The 23,861-nt window shown below is 41.2% G+C and overlaps 1 protein-coding gene across 1 annotated transcript in view; it reads right to left on the bottom strand.

Annotated features, from left to right (window-relative positions):
- The window catches only part of CLSTN2 (calsyntenin 2), a 312,732-nt gene that overhangs the window by 68,431 nt on the left and 220,440 nt on the right, over positions 1–23,861 (bottom strand). Inside the window, exons 3-5 of the mRNA XM_033150239.1 lie at positions 19,999–20,194; positions 17,897–18,105; positions 8,197–8,346 (exon numbers count right to left, since the gene is read on the bottom strand). Of these exons, the coding sequence (XP_033006130.1) occupies positions 8,197–8,346; positions 17,897–18,105; positions 19,999–20,194 (555 nt within the window). The remainder of the gene's footprint in view (positions 1–8,196; positions 8,347–17,896; positions 18,106–19,998; positions 20,195–23,861) is intronic.

Below are 23,861 nucleotides of genomic sequence, written 5' to 3'. Positions count from 1 at the left end.
ATTCTACACTGTCTCACCACCTCTACACAATGCTGCACCCCCTATCCATCCCCATGCTGCCCTCTGTTCCTCCCCTATGCAGTCCTAACCCCTCTGAACAGTTCCACTCATCTCCAGATGTCCCTGAGAGAATTCTACCTCCCTTTGAATCATGCATGTCTCATTGTCCCCTGTACTAGAGCGTGCACAGAGGAGAGTGAACAGTAGGAAACAAGTCTGGAAATCAATTTGTACAAGGAACAGTTGAAAGAGTTGCTTATGTTTATCATAAAGAAGAGAAAATTAAGGGAAGACCTCACATGATAGCTTGCCTTCAAATATATGAAGGCCTGTCACATACAAAAAGGACAGATTTGGGCTGTTAGGACATTATTCCTAATAGTGAGAGCTGATAGAAAGTGGAACAGGGCTGGCGTAGCCTGGTACAGCCCGCATTGAGCAAGGCCTGTGTGACAATATGATCTCCAATCTCTCTTCCAGTTCTATAATTGGAATGGTTGTTGTTCACAATTTCCCCAGCAGAGAACCAAGAAAACAAATCATATTGCTGTTAAAGAGAAAATATCCAAGCTATTAATATAACTTGAAACCTGAAAATCCATCTGGCGTTCAGCCATCCAGGGCTGAAGTCTTAGGACTTGCATAGTCTCTGGACAATAATTATCAGTTTATATTGTTTCTTTGGAGCATGAGCAAAAGTCCTCTGAGGATTAGTCTGCAGCTACCAGAATAACTAGATTTGCAATTAAAATATTTCAAATCCAGACTCTGTCACAAAGGGCTTCAGCTTCCAAAAACAGTGTAAACTTTCCCCCCAAATATTATCTATAACTGCATAAATAAAAGCAAGTTACAAAGCTGTCTATGAAAGAATTCTTCAGGTTTATAGCTTTAACAGGCTAATCCAGAGTTTGTTCAGCCAGACGTCTGGTGACCCAGAAGATTTAAACCATCAACAGCGGCACACGCTGGCTGTCCTGCATGTAGCACACTGACCTTCTCAACCGCAGAGTTCTATTTTCAAATATCTGACTAAATATGGAATTTGCAAACAGTTTCAGATGAGAGACTTTGATCCCTCCAAAATATTGGTCTATTAAAACTAAAAAAATATGCATGGATTTCAGGTTTGCACAATGGGTTTTGTGCAAACATATTGCTTAATTATCACAGAGATGTTCAGATGCTGCAGATGATTCTTTAAAGCAACCATCCCAGTTAAGCTCTTCTACTAATCTGCACATCTGGATATTTCATTTGTAAGGTTTTCCAGACAGTGCACATTGATAATATGCATATCTAGTCAGTCTGATTTAGCCTTGCACACATAAGAATGCAGTGAATGGAATAAAACTCATTTCAGATCAAATGTTCATTCACTTCAAGGTTTGATTGAAGACACAAATGAGAAACTTTCTGTATTGAGGAGGAAAGAGAACAACGTGCTCAGATTATTTAAGCGTAAATTGCAAAACTTGCTTCAGTTATGACCAGTTCCTTAGTTCATTCTTAAAGGATTTACTGGGACTGTACTCTGAGATTCATGTGGAAATTGTTTTAGTTTCTGATGGATGAGCCAAAGTTGACTGTTGCCCACTCAAATATTTACTCCTACTTTCAAGTGAAGAAGAAAGTGTCCAAAACCTGATGAAGAATGTTCGGAGTACCATGCAGTCCCTGAACTAACAACGTACAAGAAAGGTTCTTGAGACTTGGAGCAAAGCTGCTGAGCAATTCCTAAACTTGGCTAATAAAGCTTGGGAGTATAGCTTAAGCTGGAGTGTAGCTTAAGATGGAGGGCACAAGGAGAAGGGGACGACAGAGGATGAGATGGTTGGACAGTGTTCTCGAAGCTACTAACATGAGTTTGGCCAAACAGCGAGAGGCAGTGAAGGATAGGCGTGCCTGGCGTGCTCTGGTCCATGGGGTCACGAAGAGTCGGACACGACTGAACGACTGAACAACAACAATAGCTTAAGCAGAATTCCTTAATAAAATTTGAGTTTTGTAGCTTTGGCTAGAACTGGGGGGCTGGGATCTAGGATCCCAAAGCTAAGGGATCCCACTCAGAGTGCTGCAAATGATAAAAGCAGTAGCAAGCTGGTCTGTCATTAGCAAGTGGATTGAGGGACATGGTGAGGCTCACTGGGGCTGATGCTGGTCACCACAACATCCTACCTCTCTTTTTATTTTTAAAAGTGTTTTATAGTTGGTAGAAGCCAGCTGGAAACATACAGAGCTACAATGTACACTTTACTGTTTTTACTTTGGAAAAAATGTTTAACTTTTCAACAATGAAACAGCGCTTATTTCCAAGTACAAATGGTTTTGCATCAAGGCAGCAGGAGAAAACTCCATTTTATTTCTACAGCCGTGATGCTTGAATTTGAATTTATTATTTCGGTCACATACCAGTTCCAGCCCACATACAATATCAAGGAACTCATAAAACACAATAGGGATACATCATGATGCTACTATGACCCAAGTGAGTTTAAAATGCAAAACCTGCACATGCTCAGAGTATTTCCTTTTTTAAAGGGAAGGCAAATGCTTTCCGTTTGTTGTTTTGCTCTAGCAAATCAGGAATGTAAAAGCAATTGTAAAGAATGAAATTGGGGAGTGGGGGTAAGGAGAAGAGAAATGTTAATTGTGTGCTTCGGAACTGAAGCAATGCACAGAGTCATTGTGCACTCCCCCACCCCCAAACCATCAAGTCCAGAAACCCAAAAACAATAATTAGCTGAAGTACTGCTTTAGACTAGCCTTTCCAAACTTCTGGTCCCCCAAAAAGCAACTCCCACCAGACACAGCCAGCCTGTACCAATGTTCAGGGATGTTGGGAATTGTAGTCTAACAACAGCTAAGGGACCCAAGATTTAGATAAACTGACCTAGGTAAGAGTGCTGATCCAGTTCTGTCCCAGACCCCACCTATAGCCACGTGCCATGATGGTAGGGCTCTTGCCTAAGGGTATTATGTCTATGTTTTACCTGAATCAGGTCAGAGATCATCTTCCTTGAGCTAGATCAGACAAGTTCATTGTTGCACAGTTCCCTTATGAAAACGGCTTGCCATTTCCTTGGGATGTGCCCTTTGCCATGGCTCAAGGGCTTCAGAGTTTCTGTAGCCTTACTATTTAGCCTTTGGGGGCTTCTGAACAGCTCTGTCTGCGGCGCAATTGGTGTCCACTGCTTAAACAGAAAGCAGAGAACATGGTTTTTATGTGATATCCCTAATTGAACATGAACATTTGGATATGTTGAGTGAAATTTGTGAAAATGACTTTCTCAGCTCTACATTTCCCTTCTGCATCAATTTTAAAAAGTCTGCTCCTAATGTGATCCATGGAAAATGAAATATTCTTATATAAAGTAAATAAATTCATTTGAAGCCTTGAGTGACAGGGACAGTGTGATTTTACTGAAATGGTGTGTTCTTCAACTGCAAAGGAGGTCAAGGTCTTATTCTTCACTGTCAAGACACTACCAGTTTATTTGCTGAAATAGCCAGAGGATATGCAAAGGTTTAACGTGTGTGAATAGATGGGGAAGGATGAGCATGCATAGATCACTCCAGGCCAAATCCATTCAGTCAAGGCTGTGTTCCTAGTTGTTGTGAGGAAGGGGGCAAGCATCAAATTTTGATGTGCAATGAAAGTCCATACAAAGGGTTTGGAGAAGTAAATACCTAATTGGGAGCACAAAAGGCTACAAAATAGTTTTAAACAGTTATTCATTTAACTACATAGCCAGTCATTTTAATAGTTATTCTGTACTGCTTTTAAAGGTTTCTGTTTGTTAGTCTTTTGCTTTAATGTTGCTGTACACCACCCTGATGTTTTGGAAGTACTGTAGTTATTAGTTTTGGGGGTGGTGTGCTAGCAATATTCTGATGACACTCAGCTCTATTTCTCCATAACATCTGAATCAGGAGAGGCCATGCAAGCCCTGGATGCAGTGGTAGAATGGAAGGCAGGGGAATGTTGAGCTTGAATCCTGGCAAGGCAGAGGCACTGTAGGTGAGTGGTTCCTGTGTCTGAGAAATCCAACAATTGGCTGCCCTGGATGGGGTGGAACTCCCCCAGAAAGTGCAGTTATCCTTCTGGATCCAGCTTTGTCACCAAAAGTCCAGGTTGCCTCGGTGGCTAAAGCACCTTAACCAGCTGTACAGCAGCTACAGCCATCCCTGGACTGGGAGAGCTTGATCACAGTAGTTCAGGCACTGGTGGCTTCAAGGTTAGATTACTGCAATACACTCTATGTGGGGCTTCCATTGAGCTTTATCCAGAAGGTGCAGTTAGTCAGAATGGTGTATAGTACGGCTGCTGACAGGAGTGTATTATACCTCTGTTCAGAGATCTGCACTGGTTGTCAATTTCCAAGTGTTACTTGGAAAGCGATTAAGAGCTTGGGACCATTTTAGTAGCAGATTCACTTTACCCCATATATACCCCTTACCACTTCGACCTGCAGAACTGGCCCTGTTACAGGTGCCACATAATGCTCATTCTACAGTGGTAAGGAATCAGTCTTTTAGTCTGGCAGTTCTTGCGCTCTGGAAGTCCCCAACAAGCACCTTCAACTGTATTCTTTCCAGCACCTGTTTGCAACATCTTTGTTTAGGCAAGCCTATCCAGGCATGTAGAAGTTAGAATATACTGTAGGGTCAGGGACTAGACAAATGATCAGGTATATAATACTTCCAGGATCAAAGGCATCATGCCTCTGAACAGCAGGAAAGCAACGGTTATAGAGGGTTGCTGCTTCATGTTCTTAGAGATTTATCAGATTCGTAATAGCTGGCTTCTGTGGGAAACAAGATGCTGGACTAGGTAGGTGTCTGGTCTCATATTGCATAATTTGATGCCTTTCATTTTCCTCAAAACCCAATACATACAACTATTGGGCTGCCCCATGGTACTAGCATGGCACTGAAGCAAGATTTCAGGGGGCATGTCCTTTCTACATTTTCTTATATCCCAGTTTCACAAGACCTGAATTATATTGATAAATCTGATTAAAAATTACATCCCAACTTTTTTTTGAAGAGCATTTGCTGTTGTGCACCCTTCACTGTGATGGATGATCACTGCAATTTTTGTATTTACTTGTTAGTGCAAAGTATCTAAGGAAATCAACAGTATGAATTCATACATAAGCTCAGCAGCTGTTTGATTTTGAACACTATCTTTCTATCACCTTATCACAATACAGCATATAAAGTGTCAATCGTGGTCCTACAGCAAAATTTGATTCCTCTGCAGAACAAGAATAAATAATGCACATAATATTTCCTATGACTTAAAGAGGTATACTTTTTCATGTTATTTTATCATGTTATTGATAAAACACGTCATTTATTACTAGCCCTGCATTTCTTTGGCATTGGGTTTTGTTGGTTAATCTATATACAGGTACTAATGGTTTGTCTACTCTTGGCATTCATAGAGTCCTGAAAGCTGGAAATCTCAAAAGCGTCAGATTCCTCTACAGAATCATTGTGGGTGGTAATTTTTTCCCAAGAATAATTTAGTACTGTGGATGTGCAATTGTCCCCCTGATCAAAATGGTCAGGGAGATCTTGAGATGAAGAATTAAATCAAGGAAACATCCAACCCAATTATCAATGGCACATCAGGAAAGTTTACTATGCAGAATGGCCTTACAAAATAGACTACAGATCTTTTGATTTATACATTCTATGAAACTTGGATGAAATGAAAACACCTGACATGGTCCAAATAAATGGCATTTTAGGATATGTGCTATCTGGAATATAACCCCCAAGATATCCAAGGTATACAAGTAGAATGCAGAGGATGGGTACAGCTTTTTATGGCTCTATTAATATCAATGAAACCGGAAGTTGCAGAACATATCACAGGTCGTCAATGCTCTGCTGAGCCTATGCCACATACACAAAGAATGTCTAAGTAGTCAAGGATCAATAGCTATAATACATCTTGAAGAAGAAAACACTTTTGGTGTTTCAGCCTTTGAATACCTTATTTCATAGAATTCCATTTTGAGGCACTGCACATCAGTAGATCAGAAGGTCACAAGTTTATATCTCTAAGATAAGCATTGCTTTTCTTCCATTTTTTTGAAAGTTCACTACACTGCAGATTCTAAAGCTTAGAAGAATTGAGAGACAAGTGCTCAGATTCCATCCTGCAGTAATTTATTTGTTAAGGCTAAACCTGTTGTGAATTTTTAAAAAGCAGAAATCACCTTTGCGGTTGGGGTGGGGGTGGGGGGAGACTGACTTAACTATTTCAAAATCCTGAATATGAAATTTGTTTGAAGTTTGAATTTGTTCACACCATAATATAATAATAATAATAATAATAATAATAATAATAATAATAAATAAGTGGACAATCACATCAAATATATTTTGCTGCACTTTCCCCTACATATTCACATTATTAAGAAATGCAACCACCTACACACAGGTTTCTTGTTTCCAAAATGGGATTGTGGGGGGAAAATATTCTGGATTTATGTCCCTATCCATTAAAAGCAATGCTTGCTCTCTGTTTAAAAAAAGAAAATAACTTTTAAGCACCTACAGAAATCACAAAGGAGTGTGACCTAGATTTCCTACCTCAAATGCTCTTGTCCTACCTCTGCATTGACCCCAATGGATTATTAAATAGGTCACATCTAACACTTAATCAGTTGCAATAAGAAAGTATTATATTAAAAATGAAGCTTTGAGTGGCACCACATACTATTCACAAATCATCAGAAACAACCCCCCGCCAAAGCATCTCAAGTATTCTTTGCATTGAGAGAGAAATATACCCTACTAAAACATATGAGAAAACCATTGATATTCTAACTTTTGAGGAATGTACATATTTGCTACTTTGAAACAGGGGTCAGCACCTGGTGTCCCCTGAGCTGAGTAATAAGAAACGAAGAAAAGCAATGGCTCATCTGTTCCAATATCCTGTTCTCACAATGGCCAAACAGATGCCTATGGGAATTCCATAAGAAGGCCCTGAGGGCAACAGCACTCTTCCCACTTGTGATCCCAGATTCCCAGGAACTGGCATTCAGAGGCATACTGCCTTCAACAGTAGTATGTAAGGCTGAAACCCAACCCATCAACTCATAAACTAACTTTAAAGCATTTTACAAACTGAATCCTGGATACATAATACAGGAGGACCTTTTACAGATGCGTGTTTTCAGATTCATTCAGTTTTAGCAATGAATAGTAGCAATAAGGTCTAGCAATAACAAAAGGGGTACTCATAAGAGCAAGCATAGGCAAACTCAGCCCTCCAGATGTTTTGAGTCTACAATTCCCATCATCCCTGACCACTGGTCCTGTTAGCTAGGGATTATGGGAGTTGCAGTCCCACAACATTTGGAGGGCCAAGTTTTCCTATTCCTGCATAAGAAGAAGCAGGTGGGGTTTGAACACGCAATCCTGCTATGACTACAAACCCCAGCATCTCTTGCTGGAATGTGGCACTATTCAGTTGTAACGAAAACTTTAATAAATAAAAATAACCAACCAGGCTTGTTGCCAGCACATTGCATCTTAAAGTAAGAGCTGGGGCCTTGGGCTACAGCATGAGCTGGTGCTTTTTCCTGGAAGAAGCGGTGACCATTGCTGCTGCTGCCACTCCTTGTGAGCTGCGCATCTGCCTGCCCTTGGAGACTAGGAGGCATCCCAGGAATGGTGTCATTCTTGCTTTAGCCAGGCACCTAGTCATTAAGGGAGCAATCCTATGCAAAGAAGCCAGATCTGTGAACAGGGCCGCTGCTGGCTAAGCCAACCTAAGCTTAGCAAAGGAAAAACAACCCTTTAAAGTAGTGCTTGAGTTCCCCTTTTCGCCAGCTTAAGTTACACTGGCTTGTCAGGTCCTGTGACAGAACTGAACCATGCTGTAGGATTGCTCTCTGAATGTGGGAAGCCTCTAACTGGTAGTGAACTAGTTGGTTTATCTCCACTGCCTTCCCCCATATTTTAATTATTTTGTTTTGAACTATCTTTTCAAGGTTTTGTCATGGCTTTCTGCTTTGAGTATTTATATTACTTGAAAAACGCATTACATGCAAAAAAGAAAGAAAGAAAAGAAATTGCCAATATTCTACAATTTTAAAGAGTTAACATTTCATTCGTATCGCAAGATTCATTGTCAACATTTCCAAAGAAACAACAATACACGATCCCTACCTTGCCATCCGGGCTTACATACAGGCTTGACTTCAACTCGTACCAACACATCTTCAGTTGCACGTTTTTGCCCGCAGTCAAAAGCCGTAACCATTATCTCATACTGACGCTGTTTGTCATAACTCAGCTTCTCGGTATTTCTGATATTCCCTGCAGGTGTGAAACAGGACAATAAACTGCAATTGCTTTATTGTCAAGATCCTGGGTTCATATAATAAAAGCAGCAATAATTGCCTGAAGTATACAAAAGGACTCAGATATAACAGAAAGTGGGGGCAGAAAGGAGAAAAGGTAAGATCTGACCTTCCCAAACGCTTCTTATTAATCTAACTTTCCTTTTTTTCCCTCCTTCAAACACTGAAAATTACTTTCTTACAAAAGGGTGGAGCATATGCTTTCAGGACTGGGTTCAACAGACACAGGAAACAAAACAGAATCCAGACATAATTTGAATATATATATATATATATATATATATATATATATATATATATATTCAGTGCAGCCCTGGCGAAAACAAACCCATATGGTTATTTCTACATTAAGGGCAAAAACCTAGATATGAGATATGTTGGCTGAAAGGCTGCAATGAGATAAGGCATAAATATTGCCATGTTATGGAATGTGAGATATGGTGCCGTGTGAAAGACAGACTGGTACAGATTTTCTGAAATGGTGTTGTGCCCATTGTTCAAGTGCAACTTCATTGGCAGGACAGCCCAGAGGATGTGAATATATAGGTGGTATTGAAAGGACAGGACAAAAATCATTTAGCTCTACATACTCTAAGAACACCCCTGACAATGATGAAAACTTCCACTGATTAAAGCATCAGGAGAATGAAAATCCACCCCCATTCACCATGATCATCAACAGCCCCATCCACATCATAATGACAGAGCAGAAGCTATATTCTGGACTCAAACCTAGGATCCCATGCCTATGAAATCTGAGCTGCTCCACTAAGCTAGGGTTCCTCCTACAGCCTATGGGATCTCAGGATATGTGATTGGGTCTTTAAGGGGAAACAATGTGTCCATGGTGCCTCTGTTTCCTGACTTCCGCTGCAGCACAAATATCATGGATTTTGGCCCTGGTTTACAAAGGCAACATTGATTATCAGGGATAAATGGACAGTGACACTCCAGAGTCGGTTGTCTTTCTAGTAACCTTCAGCAAACTTTCTGCTACCTGTGTGGTTACACTGGAAAAGTTAGTTTCCAGTGTAAAGCATTTCCTTTATCTTCTCTTCGGAGAATCTGACCAGCTTTTTTAAATGATAGGATTTTGTGCTACCAGATGAAAAATAAAACTCTGTAGCAACAAAATCAACCTGACAGAAGCATAAATGTGACAAATCACCTGTCCTGGTAACAAAGAAATGGCAGTGTTCACAAGAAAATAAGGAACAGAGAGGAACTGGAACTTGCGGTTCTCACCTTAGGGGACGGTAGAGGACCTTACGATTCTAAAGTAGTCTCTTTAACTAATGAGTTCAGCATTTTAATTCAGGCTATTTTTTCTGAATGACAGTTCCTTTGCAAGCTGAATCTTGGAAGACTTTAATATACATTTCATATTATGTGTGCTAACAGATTAAAGTTTTCTGTAGCAAAGAAATGTTTAATCTTTCTCATATCCTGAAGCTGTGAACATTTTCAACATGTATTCATGTCTATTCTATATATTCTCTAAAGTGGATTACATGACTAAAATAGTTTTGTCAAAATTAGTTATGATTTTTAAGCTTTCCAACCAAAGTAACTGGCATTTAGCTTTGAGTCTTAAACCACCAGACCTCTTCCAGAGGAGTCACATGAAGAAGGGCCTCCGAGGATGATCTCAGGGTATGGGTAGGTTCATATAGAGAGTGGCGGTCCTTGAGGTACTGCGGTCCTGGGGCATTTAAGGCTTTATAGGTCAAAACCAGGACTTTGAATTGGGCCAGAAACTAATTGGCAGTCAGTACAGTCAGAACAGGATCAGTAGAATATGCTCAAACTGTCTTGCCCCAGTGAGCAACTTGGCCACTGAATTCTACACTAGCTGAAGTTTCAATAAAGAGGCATTGGACGGCACCCATAGTATATGTTGTTCTGTTGGCATCTGTTTGTCTCAAGAGAGAATGGAGTGCTCCTCTAGGGGTGAAGTCAAACTGTTGTGTTTGCCACACCTACCGGTAAGTGAACTCCAGGGACACAAGCCTTGGCAATGTGTATGGAGGTCCTGGGTTGCCCAGACTCTAAGACCCTCCCCCCAGCCTCGCTGCTGTGGTCCAAAGGAAATCAGAGCAATACATTTGGCACCAGCTTGGTATATGAACTCAGAGACATTAAACATACTGAGTTTCTACTGAAATCACAAAAGCAAATACAGTTCCCACAAATTGTCTTAATAATGCTTCTCTTCTACCAAGTCAGCACTTTATATAACATGTCTACTTATCACATTTTTGTTATTTGCTTATTATTTACTTGGTGTATTTATTTTATTGACATTTCCTTTTTATAAATATTCCTTTGTCTACTTTGTGTTCACTTTACAAGTGCTTTACTCTGTGATCTGCAGGGACAATTCCCAAGACAATAAAGTTGGGTAAATCAACATTAGCAGATTTCTGGAACTTCCTTGGCATATCAACTGTCCCCCAAGATTTAAAAAACCATCAGTGTGTTCATTAAAGCTATTTGAAGTTCATTAAGGCTTTTTTTTAAGAGATGCAATTCAAGAATTATGATTATTTTAAAAATATTTTCTGGAAGGTCATTTGGAGGTTTTTAAAATATAGGTTGATCACAGATTTATTACACATTCTTTATTTAACTAACTTTGTTTTCACTTAGCTTATAAATTTTAAGCTTTATGCTACATATGGCCCAATTCCCAGCCCCCATGAGGCAAAACACCTGGATTTATTTGTTTATTTAATGTATTTTAGGGAACCTTTTTAGGGCAAAGCCTGACAAGGCAGCTTACATGATATACACAGGTAAAAATTAACTTTATCTAGTACAAGTTCCAAAGCTTAGAAAGTCTGAAGTCCAAGCTCAGAGAGTTGAAAATTGATAGGATTCTATGGCTTAAAAAGCATGGACCTACAGAAAACCCAATTGCTATTTGGTCCGACTCAGCGGTAAACCATGGGTTCCCCTGGCGAACCCCTAGATACACCTTTTTACACATCTGGAATTTAAAGAAATCTATGTAAAGAAAATGAATATGCAAAATAACTAATCTGAAACTAAACAGAACCTGTGTAGATCAGTGGTAAGTAGGCCATACAGTAAGTGGAAACTCAGCAAATGTTGACATATGCCAGTAGCAGAATATCTCAGAAAAATTACCATCATTAAGTGCCTAATACCAGCAGTTACTTGTCCAGTGGGACGGAATGGCAACACTAATTTCCTAGCAGGTGTGTCATTGCCATTTAGTGAGAGGGTGTCGGGTGAGGTGGTGGGGAGTTTGGCACATTGTGTTAACAGCAGAAGAGCCAATCTGGTGCTCTGGCCTAAGCTGCACTGACCTCCATGTACCTTGTCCCTCTCCCTCCTGTTAAGTGGTAGTGATCCACTTCTGGTGCCTACCCTGGGTAACTATAATAGATTCTGTGCAATCATGAAGACAGGAAAGGGAGGGGAAAACCATGCATTGCCATGGACTCTTTGCCTGTTCTTCCCACCCCTTAGGACAGATTTTGCAGCCTGTGGTAGACAGCAGAAACAATGGGTGATATATATCCCAACATCTGTGGGATGAAAGGAGCTGAGCCTGCTCTCATTCCCACTACAACTTCCTATACTTCCATAACAGCATGGAATGTAGCACTGGAGGCTGCAGCATGAAGCGGAAATAGGAGAAAATGGGTGTGAAGGTATATAATCAATCAATCAATCAATTCAAAGTGTGTTCTCTCTCTCTCTCTCTCTCTCTCTCTCTCTCTCTCTCTCTCTCTCTGTGTGTGTGTGTGTGTGTGTGTCTCCTCCCCCAATTTTCTTTAGTAGCACGTGTCAAAAGAAACTGTCTGTGAGCACTCATTCCAAAACTCACTCAGGTCAATGGCAATCACTCCATCAACTTGCCATTGACTTCAACCAGCTTGAAAACAGCCTCCAGGAGAACAATATCAGAAATGAGTTCATTCTTGTGACAGCTAAATAGCTACCAACTTTCCTCTCTCCCAAGGTCTGGCAGTCACTCTAGCCATTAAATAAATATAAAAAGTCCCCTGTACATTTGGGCTACATTATAAGCACAGTTTCCATTTGCACAGTGCTCTTAACAAACACAGTCCCAATGATCACATCAAACTTAATATCCCCTACAGCTGAATAAAAAGTTGCAAGCTGATATATCCATGGGGTACAAGATGGAGTTCTATAAACACTTTTAATCAGGTGGGGGAAACTACTTGAACCATGGAGTGCCTAGGAGGAAAGGAAATAAAGCACCACAACAGACATCCACAGCTCTACAGGGCTCAGGTGAAGCTGCAGGGGCTGCACTTTTCTCTTAAATGTGAGGCAATGCTCTGTGCTCATTATCCCATGACACAAATGGAACATTCCTCTGCGAATGAAGAAAATGCAGCAAGTAACCTATACTAACACAGACACACAGGTTTAAAACATGTACCTGGGCTGTGTATTGTGTGTATTGATGTGTGTATTGATAACATTATTGGACTTAAAAAATGCACACACACACACACAAACAAAATACATGTGGGCCTTCATCCTGTGAATGAGACTAAAAGGAACTGAGCAGAATTGGTTTCTTAATATTTTTTCTATCTATTACAATGTGATGGGGTTGAAGAGCCCTTCAGAGACTTGACTGTCAGTGGAATGAGAAGGCTTAGAAGAGCAAAGTTTTCAACCAAGTAAATGAGTGAGGTATATAGGGCACAGTGTTATCACAAAAGGAAAGTAAAGAGCAGGAGTTGTCAGGACTCTGGCTAAATTTTGGATTATTATAAATCATGTGATGGTAAGCTTCTGTTACACTTCATCTTCCATCTCATCCTTAACAAGATTTAAATGATTATACATTAGGGATGTGGATGTGCTGTGGATGAAGTCCGAATAGCAAACTAGAGCACACTGCTTTGGTGGTATTTGGATCACTTCCAAAGTAAACAGGCTCTTGTCCAAAGTAGTCCAAAGTGAATCAGACCAAAGTGGTCCAAGGTGAACAAAGCTTCAGAACCACTTTATAGCTATTCTGAGTCTTTCTATCAAAAGAAGCACTTGTCAGTGTGGAGTTTTGTGACTGGAACGTCTAGATTCCAATCAGAGAAAGATTTTACCAGCACTTATCCTATTACAATGCTTTTTAGGAGGACACAAAAGTAAAATATCAGAAGCTCTTCTCAATATCTGCTCTTTGCTATTGTATCTTTCTATGGAATTGGTGGCGGCAGCAACAGCAGTAGAACTCAGGATCTTTGAGATTCCAGAATCAGCTTGAGAACCATAAGCTGTTGCCTGTCCAATCTGTCCACATCTTCATCAAGCTCTACCCTCTGTGGCTCTTTCTTGACCTGCTCACTTGGAATAATGGTTGATACCCATGACAGGTGTTCTCAGATACCCTTGCCAGTTTCTGCCACATATGCATGTGACTCAGGGCACATTGTTCTGCCAGACAGTTTGCCAGGTTGTGAGGCTCCATGAGTTAGGGTTAGGGTAGTCACAGTCAGAGAGGAGGATACCAAAACTGGTGGGATACTGCTGCTATTGCTATTGTAACCTGTTGTTGTTGTTGTTCAGTCATGTCCGACTCTTCGTGACCCCATGGACCAGAGCACACCAGGCACGCCTATCCCTCACTGCCTCCCGCAGTTTGGCCAAACTCATGTTAGTAGCTTTGAGAACACTGTCCAACCATCTCATCCTCTGTTGTCCCCTTCTCCTTGTGCCCTCCATCTTTCCCAACATCAGGGTCTTTTCTAGGGAGTCTTCTCTTCTCATGAGGTGGCCAAAGTACTGGAGCCTTAACTTCAGGATCTGTCCTTCTAGTGAGCACTCAGGGCCGATTTCCTTGAGAATGGATAGGTTTGATCTTCTTGCAGTCCATGGGACTCTCAAGAGTCTCCTCCAGCACCATAATTCAAAAGCATTGTAACCTAGCTGTTCTTAAAACAATTCCCAGTGATAAGCTGGGCTATTCATCTCCGAAACAAAGAATGTCAATGACACACAGATGGTTTAACAAGCAAGCAGAGTTTTATTAGGGCTGTACGGAGGTCCCCACCACCTCTACTGTACCTTTGTTTCCAAAGACGGTGGAATTTGGCAATATCCATTGGGGGAGAAAGTCATTTTACTTTGGGGGTTTACTTAATAAATAAACTGTGTCACATTTTCCATAGTACATCACACACTATTAGTCCAGTCATCCTCACTAATAGTGTGATAGGACACATGCCTCAACCTTCACTGACCAGTCCAATCTGACATTACATGCCACCAGAGTTCAAATTCTGTTGCAATCATTTCTGCTGTAGTGATGTAGAAGTACAGGAACTCATCCATCTCATGACAGCTATGAGACTTGTCATAGCCAAATTTTATTTCATATGCTGTTAATGGATACAGGCCACCTGCATCTCATGGAGATTTATAGAAAAACAAAAGAGAACTAGCTTGTACTGAACATTTGAATATTTGATGTTGGAACATAATATTGCACTGTTCTGGGGGGTGTATTCTTTGTTTTTTATTATCTGAAAAATATCCTTTTTTAAATGCTTGAAATGGAAAGGAGTGATCCTGGACTTCTGTGCTTCAGGCTATGGAAATCTTAAGACATCTAAGAGTCAATATCCCAATTTTCCTAATGGAATTAGGAAATAACCTCACGGGTCATTGAAAACTGAGAGCCATTAGCTTTTTTAATTCTTCTGTGACATTTCAACTATCAACAACACACACTCACCAAATGTCCAATGTTCTCTATTCAGGGCAAGCACAGACAAACTGACCACCCTTTTTGTTCCCTTGGGAACACCCCTTCAGCCATTTTTCTTCTAAGATCATAAGTGGTTTCTGAACCCTGAACACAGTGTGATTTCAACAAAGCAGTCACGGTAAGAAGAAATCAGTCTCTTAGAACTCCAAAATGGGTTTTCTGTCTCTGCACCTCATCACTCCTTGCCCCATAAAAGCTCTGCCATGGCAAAGGAATTCATACTTCCTTTGCCTTTTTAAAATTTCATTCTACTCCTAAGGATTCTACCCCTGTTCTCATTTTGGGAGGAGCAGCTCACACACTGGGCAGAACGGCAGCAATAGCCTCCCAGCAGCAATGTCACTGCCAATTATTATGATGGGGATTGGTGAGGTGGTGGTGATATTGGGGCTTTTCAGCATGCCAGCATGTCTTGTTGGTTCCACCAGTGCACCTGTGCAGCTCCTATCTCACTGCCACTTTGCCTCTCCCCCCAGTAAATGGAAGCAACGCTGCTGCTGGGATTTTACTATCAAGATAAACTTTTCTGACATTAGCCATGTTGCACCGCTATGCATTTGATAAAATGTGCTGGTTTCTACCAGGCTGAAAGCATGCTGTCTTCTGGCATAGATAAAGCCAGGTATGGCAAAATGAAAAGGTTCCCCTACCATCAGAATAACTACTCTTCTCAGTCAGTTATGTTCCTGAATATGGAGATAATTGCTTTCAGATTTGTTGAGGTGCATGTCCCAAGCAAGCATGATAAATTTGTTGAAATTATGCAGCACTCAAAACAAAATGTTTCAAAACTGAAAACTCCAGAAACTCAGTTTGTCTTCAAAATGTGGAATAAAGAGAAATCATCTAGAAATACAGAAGGAATCGTGCACGTGCACATTTTATTCAACATGTGCGCCTTATACTTCATTTTTAAAATTCCGTGTCATTGCATCCACTCCAATAAAAAAACAGCTATACTAAATAGCTCTTGATTACTTAAACTCCATTTCAATCATCTTGATTGCTCCCTCCATACAATATTCAAAACGTTTCCCTTCCACTCACGCTATTGTAATGAGAGCAGGGATTCTCTTTACCACCATTTGCATTTTACTGGTGCTAACTGGTTATTATCCTCTGATGCTCAGCTGTGCTCTATGAGAAATCAGCTCAAATAAAGACAGATCCATGTCAAATGGGGGAGATGCTTCTGATAAAGCAATGCAGCATGAAATGGCTGCTAAGAGAAAACAAAAGCCCTGTGCACACTTTTAATTTATAGTGTTGGCAACCCTCGGATGGAACTTCAGATATAAAAGATGTTCATCTCTGAAATTAGACAAATATTAAATTGTTCTGGTGGAAAAGAGATGTTACTGCCTGCTCTGTAGTTAGGGATATAAACAGTGGTCATCTTGTGGTGGTTCTCAGAAACAAACAAAATTGTGGGTTTTAAATTTGATGGAACTAATGATTTTTTTTTGCCAAGAGAGAGAGAGAGAGAGAGAGAGTATGCAAGAATCCACATTTTAGTCTTCATGTGACGCTCCTATGGATTCTCTTTAAAATGAGACAATAGCGCTACATCTTATCCCACATGATGGATGGGAAAATTTATTTGCTACAGGAGAAATAGCAGCACAGGATATATATTACATTTACAGCACTCTTTGGGATTTATAGGAGGGTGTGGTGCACATTGCTGTTGGTTGAGGAATATCTATATTTTGAAGAAGGAATAGTTCATAGCCAGCATATAATTAAATAATGAATGAAGAGTCAATTAATTTGCAATACATGCCATGGGAGTGGCACAAGGATGACCTCGTTTGTACCACCTCTTTTTGAAGGAATATAATATTTTTTTTCCGTGTATATGACGCCCTTATGTATATGATGCCCCCTACTTTTGGGGACCCCAAATTTAGAAAATGGGCATATGCACTATCCGTGTATAAGACGCCCCCAGATTTTTAACCTTATTTTAATAAAAAAAAAACCCATAGGCTTATACACAGAAAAGTATGGCATGTGCACTCTCATATCCTCAACTACTCCAGCACTGAAGTCATCAGACACTATAAAGACTGTCCTAAAAATATACAGTACTTTAAATTGGGCATTAAAAACAATATGGGCATGGAGCCAGCTGCTGGTGGTGAGATTTCATAGAAATGCTAATGGTATCACAAATACTGTCAAACAGATTCCCATAACAATAATTCAAGCAGTTTCCTACAGCACACTCAGTTAAAAGTAAACTCGGATTAAAAATTCAAATTTCATTGTCACAAAATATTATAGCTCGACTAGGGACATAGTCAGCGCCCACCAGAATAGAAACAGTCAAAACATGATTGCCTGAAAAAAAAGAGTTCCACTGGCTTCCTTTATTTAGGAATACTTTGCACATCAGTCAAGTAAGTTTCACCAAGCTGGTGAGTACTAGAGTACTAGAGACTGGGCCAATTTAGCAATGACAGCATTCTATCCCTAGAGATGTATGCATTCATATCGTCCTATCTGTACGGGTCTTTAAATGCATGCTGAATGCATTTTTGTAGTGTACTGCACTGGAATTTTAAAATCTTGCAGCTTTCAGACTGGAATTGTTAAAATTTATTTGTTTTATGCAGTTCTAATTTATGAGTCAACTCGGAAGGGCTGTGCCCTGAAAGGCAGGCTGAAAAACCCGTAAATAAAGATGTGGCTCAGAATTCATAACTGTGCAACGGTAAGCACTCACCATTCCTGTCAATGGCAAATGGAACGTCTGTTGTGACAATTTCATAATTGCATATCTGGCTGTATTGAGGAGAACAGTCCTCATCTATGGCTTCCACCTGCAATACACTGTCATAGATCTTTCCCTCTGTCACAGTAGCCTTGTAGGATGTTTCCTTAAAAGTTGGTGCAAATTCATTGACATCCTTTACCTGGATATGGACCACAGCCCTAAAATGAAGAGAGATCAGTTTGAGTCTCACAATATAATGCAAATATCAATGCATATTCCAAACCTGTCATTAAGTGTTAACGTTTAAAATGTACATATTTTATGTTTATTTCAAGTAGAATAAAATGTAAAAGCGAGTCTCACACAATCCTTACAATCAAATAAGAGGAAAGACATGTAGAAAATGCAAAAGTTAAACAGGAATGGGAACCCATGCAAGAAATAGCTGTAAAAACTAAAATATATGCTTTAAATTGAGGCTCTGTTGAAAGAAATTATTGTATTACTTGACTTTATATCTCAGCACTCCATTGTATTTGCATTACTTTGTGCTCAAATATGCCAACTTTCAAATTAAACAAAGAACTGCTACAGAAAATGAAACACTGTGAGTCTATGAACAATTTCTAAAATTTAAATATGAGTACGGCACTGGGCTTCTTTCTGTCATGTTGATTTGAAACAAGTTTAGCTAAAACAAATTATTTCCCCAACGATCAACAAAGCTTCCTGCTTTTCTGGCTTATTTCCACCTGGTCTGGAAGAGTGGAAGAATTACTGACTCTGGCTACAAAAGCTTCTTCTTCTGTTGCTATAGGGGTCAGAATCCATCCCATGCACTGCTATTCTTTCTCTGTCCGTGATTCCATCTTTGGGTTAGCCTTACAAAATTAGGAAATTTGGGGAAATACAAATTGTAGACCCTTCAGGTGTCCCTCCTCCCCCCCCTCCCCGGGGACAGTCCTGGATTTACAGAAGCCATCCTGATCCTGGAATGCCCCCTTTTTAATTAGGATTTTATCAGAGAAATGTTGGAGGGTATGGGGACACCCCTATTTTCATCAGAGAAATGTTGGATAGTATGCAATTATCTGACCCCCCAAGCCATCTGAAGGCAGCCCTGTATATGGAAGTTTGTTAATATTTGATGTTTTATTATATTTTTATATATGTTGGAAGCTGCCCAGAGTAACTGGGGCAACCCAGTCAGATGGGTGGAGTATTATTAATTAATTCATTATGGAATGGGGACATCCCTATTTTCATCAGAGAAATTTTGGAGTATATGCTAAGTGTGATGACATCAGAACTACACATTAGAAAGGGGCTTAGGAGAGAGTTCTGCACAAGTGGCCTTGCGTAACTCTCAGATTTTGCAATTTAGGTTTGTATCCAACTTTCTATTCAGATTAAACCCATTGAAATGAATAAACCCATATTAGTCATGCCTATGAATTCCAGTGGTTCTACTCAAAGTAGAACTAAGATTGGTGAGAACCCTATGGCAATAACTTGGCAACTTGTTAAGCTTCTTTGGATCACAACATCATAGCTTCTTGAACTGTTCCCATCCTCTCACACTTAAACAAAGCATAAATCTGGATCAAGCAATATTTTCATTTCATACATAAATACTTTGTATGCTTGCACAAAATAATCATTTCCCATCTTAACTATGATTATTATATGACATGTATAAGAATGCCCACCAACATAATAATCAATGCTGCAGGAATGCTGAAAATATAAAAAGGAAGATGAAGAAGCAAGGAAATTCAGTATGATTTGATTACATGAAGATCAATTAACACTCAGGATTTATGTTTCAAAAAGTCACCAATTTATTTAATGGTAGGGTGAAGGAAGCTATATAGCTTTTCCAACAGCAGACAGTTCGATCCAGAGTCCTATTAGGACCTTAAAAGAAGTCAATTTAAGGCAGTCAGGAAGAGTGAACAGAAGTGAACAGGTTGAAAAATCATCTGCTGTGATAAAAGTACTTTGATTTGATTTCCACTAGCACTGTTAAGCAAAGCATTAAAAGAATCTCTTCAGCATGAATTGTAAATACATTCCACAGTCCCTGCCTCGCTCTCCCAGTTGTCACTCACTTGTGAGATTTCTTCCAGTTTGTTCCACTAGGCCCTGCGCCACAGTCATATGCCTGGATGATGAATGTGTACTCCTTCTGCAGTTCACAGTCAATTGGACTTCTTGCTCGAAGACGACCTTCTCCAGATGTCTTGTTTAGCACCACAGCTTCAAAGGGCATTTCCTGCCCATGGATTTTAAAAGCACAGATTTCACCTGTAAGGAATAAACAGAACACAAATTACATGGTAGGGAGGCAGGCTGATTTATATGCTACTAATTAAATGATGCTGAGCATTATGGCGCCCTGTGTAAGTCAAGGTGGACAGGTTTCTGAATACAACAGTAAACATCATTTACCAACAAACAGTACTTCTGCAGCAAAGGAGCAGAAATAAATAATTGTTTTATTCTGGAAAACTATCATGGATATCAGAATCTTAGGCAATTCACTTTTCCATTATTGATATAAAAAAGAGATGTATGCCTTCTTTTACTTAAGAAAGCATCAGCAAATGAAGGAAATTATGTGCTTATGGCTCAGAAAGCAGTTTGAGAAAATGAACATTCAGGAGTTGAGACTAGGATTTTTTAACACAGAATCTTTTCCATATTTCCTACACAATTCTCTATTGATTCCCAGCCTTTCACAATGACATGGCGATTTTCTGACAGTACAAATTGTGTTTTCTTTTGTTATATCGTCTATTTTTAACACAAAATTCAGATGCTATTAATCTGAAAATTCTATACATTACTATTATGTTTTGTGGTTTGTTACTGCAGTGTATAAGGAATAAGAAGTCAAACAATACTAAGTGCATTCCAAGTATATGAGGATATCCTATGTCAGCCCAGATTAGAAGAATATATAATCTATACAGGTTTCACACTGATTCAGCAAATTGCATGCCATATAATATTTATGCAATATGATCATACTGAACAACAACAACAAAACATATTTAGGGGCACCAGGGGTGAGAGGAAAACTGCCTCCGTTCCCCAGTCCATTGCCAGCTACAGAATTGGACACTACCTCACACACATAACGTTTCTATATGTACAATAAAGCACTAGAACAGAACTTGAAAGTGTAACTACATCTCTCTTCCCAAATTGTATTCAGACTGTCTTTAGACCAATGATATGATTTTTAACAAAAAGTAAAATTTTACAAGGCAGGCTTAAGCAGTATGTGGACCGAGAACTCCCAGAAGTGCAAGCTGGATTTCGAAGGGGCAGAGGAACCAGAGACCAAATTGCGAACATGCGCTGGATTAGGGAGAAAGCTAGAGAGTTCCAGAAAAACATCTACTTCTGCTTCATTGACTATGCAAAAGCATTTGACTGTGTCGACCACAGCAAACTATGGCAAGTTCTTAAAGAAATGGGAGTGCCTTATCACCTCATCTGTCTCCTGAGAAATCTCTATGTGGGACAAGAAGCTACAGTTAGAACTGAATATGGAATAACTGATTGGTTCAAAATTGGGAAAGGAGTATGACATATTGTCTCCCTTCTTATTTAACGTAAATGCAGAATTCATCATGCGAAAGGCTGGACCGGATGAATCCCAAGCCGAAATTAAGATTGCTGGAAGAAATATCAACAACCTCAGATATGCTGATGACACCACCTTGATGGCAGAAAGTGTGGAGGAATTAAAGAACCTTTTAATGAGGGTGAAAGAGGAGAGCACAAAATATGGTCTGAAGCTCAACATCAAAAAAACTAAGATCATGGCCACTGGTCCCATCACCTCCTGGTAAATAGAAGGGGAAGAAATGGAGGCAGTGAGAGATTTTACTTTCTTGGGTTCCATGACCACTGCAGATGGTGACAGCAGTAACGAAATTAAAAGTTAAAGCTATGGTTTTGCATATCAATACCCGATCCCACCCAAGGTGAAATGATGACACAGGACACCAGAAATAAGGTTAATGGGCATAAAAGGCCACAACTTTATTGGAAGTCGTTGGGGGGGGGGCGTCCGAGCCCTGGCGCGACCCACAGCCCACGTGCGCTGCTGCTGCTGCCCGAAAGGGAGGCTCCTCAGGTGATGTAGGCAGGCGCTCTAGCGCCTAGAGCGCCGACGCTCTGCTCAGTTGTGAGGGGGCCGCGCTGTGGTTAAAAACAGCTGATGAGCGGGAGAGGAGAGCGCAGCGGAGAAACAACTGAGAGGCGGGGGGAAGAGTTACGATAAAGGTCAGGCAAAAAAGGGGGGAGAAGGCAAAGGAAGGCTGAGAACAGAAATAGCTGATCGGCCGCGCCGGCTGCAAGAGCGCCTTGTTCTGCGTCCCCGAAACAGCTGAGAGGCGGCGGAAGTTGAGCGAAAGTGAAAGCGAGAGGACGAGCGGATGGGGCCGACACGCGCCACGTGGCCGCAGCTGCCGGGGCTGCGCACGGCTTCACAGAACGCTTCCGGCGACCTAAAAGAGAGAATTGGCGCTTAAAAATGCCGCTCCAAGCGATTTCAGCATGGTTTCAGCTGGGGAAGCGGCCATGAGGGCAACGCCGAAACCGGAACTCGGGAGCAGCCCCGAGCGCAGCGGGAGAATCAGCTGTGTGGCGGTAAGCCGATCAGCTGTTGAGCGGGTATTTCGTCGGAGAGGTGGCGTTTAAAAACGCCGTTAGTGATCCAGCAGACGAAGGAAGGCAGCAACGGCAAGGCTGAAAGCCGGATGGGCGCCCGATCAGCGCGCTCACTCCCCGGGATTCTTCCGAAGCGCTTCTTCGCAAGCAAGGTAGAGCTTGATTGCAGGGGTCGAGTCTTGATCCGAGGAGCAGGCTTGATCTACCGAGGAGGGCTTGATCCGAGGCAAAATCGTGCTGAGGGGAGCAGGAAAGAGGGTGAGCCCTGGACGCACGCCGGCTTAAATGGAGCCGGCCACATCCAACAGCTGAGCCGGTTGGTCAGCTGGCTGGGCACCGCGCCCAGGGCTCAGCCAGTGGGCGCAGGGGATGCCACCATCCCCTGCGCACGTGCTGGGCTCGTGATGATTGCAACTCCCCCTCCTCCCTAAAGGGTCGGAAAAGGATTTCCCAGTAGTGATGAATGGAAGTGAGAGCTGGACCATAAAGAATGCTGATCGCCGAATAATTTATGCTTTTGAATTATGGTGCTGGAGGAGAGTCTTGAGAGTCCCATGGACTGCAAGAAGATCAAACCTATCCATTCTGAAGGAAATCAGCCCTGAGTGATCACTGGAAGGACAGATCCTGAAGCTGAGGCTCCAATACTTTGGCCACCATGAGAAGAGAAGACTCCCTGGAAAAGACCTTGATGTTGGGAAAGATGGAGGGCACAAGGAGAAGGGGACGACAGAGGACGAGATGGTTGGACAGTGTTCTCGAAGCTACCAACTTGAGTCTGACCAAACTGCAGGAGGCAGTGGAAGACAGGAGTGCCTGGTGTGCTCTGGTCCATGGGGTCATGAAGTCGGACATGAGTAAAAAACTTTTTGTTGTTGTTGTTGTTCAGTCATTCAGTCATGCCCGACTCTTCGTGACCCCATGGACCAGAGCACGCCAGGCACGCCTATCCCTCACTGCCTCCCGCAGTTTGGCCAAACTCATGCTAATCGCTTCGAGAACACTGTCCAACCATCTCATCCTCTGTCGTCCCCTTCTCCTTGTGCCCTCAATCTTTCCCAACATCAGGGTCTTTTCCAGGGAGTCTTCTCTTCTCATGAGGTGGCCAAAGTACTGGAGCCTCAACTTCAGGATCTGTCCTTCCAGGGAGCACTCAGGTCTGATTTCTTTAAGGATGGATAAGTTTGATCTGAGTGCAATTGTGCGGTAGTTGGAGTATTCTTTGGCACTGCCCTTCTTTGGGATTGGGATGTAGACTGATCTTCTCCAGTCTTCTGACCACTGCTGA

Source organism: Lacerta agilis, chromosome 5 (genome assembly GCF_009819535.1).
Source record: "Lacerta agilis isolate rLacAgi1 chromosome 5, rLacAgi1.pri, whole genome shotgun sequence".
Taxonomy (NCBI): Eukaryota; Metazoa; Chordata; class Lepidosauria; order Squamata; family Lacertidae; genus Lacerta; species Lacerta agilis.
The sequence above is the reverse complement of the archived record's forward strand: the minus strand, read 5'-3'. Positions and strand labels throughout refer to the sequence as shown.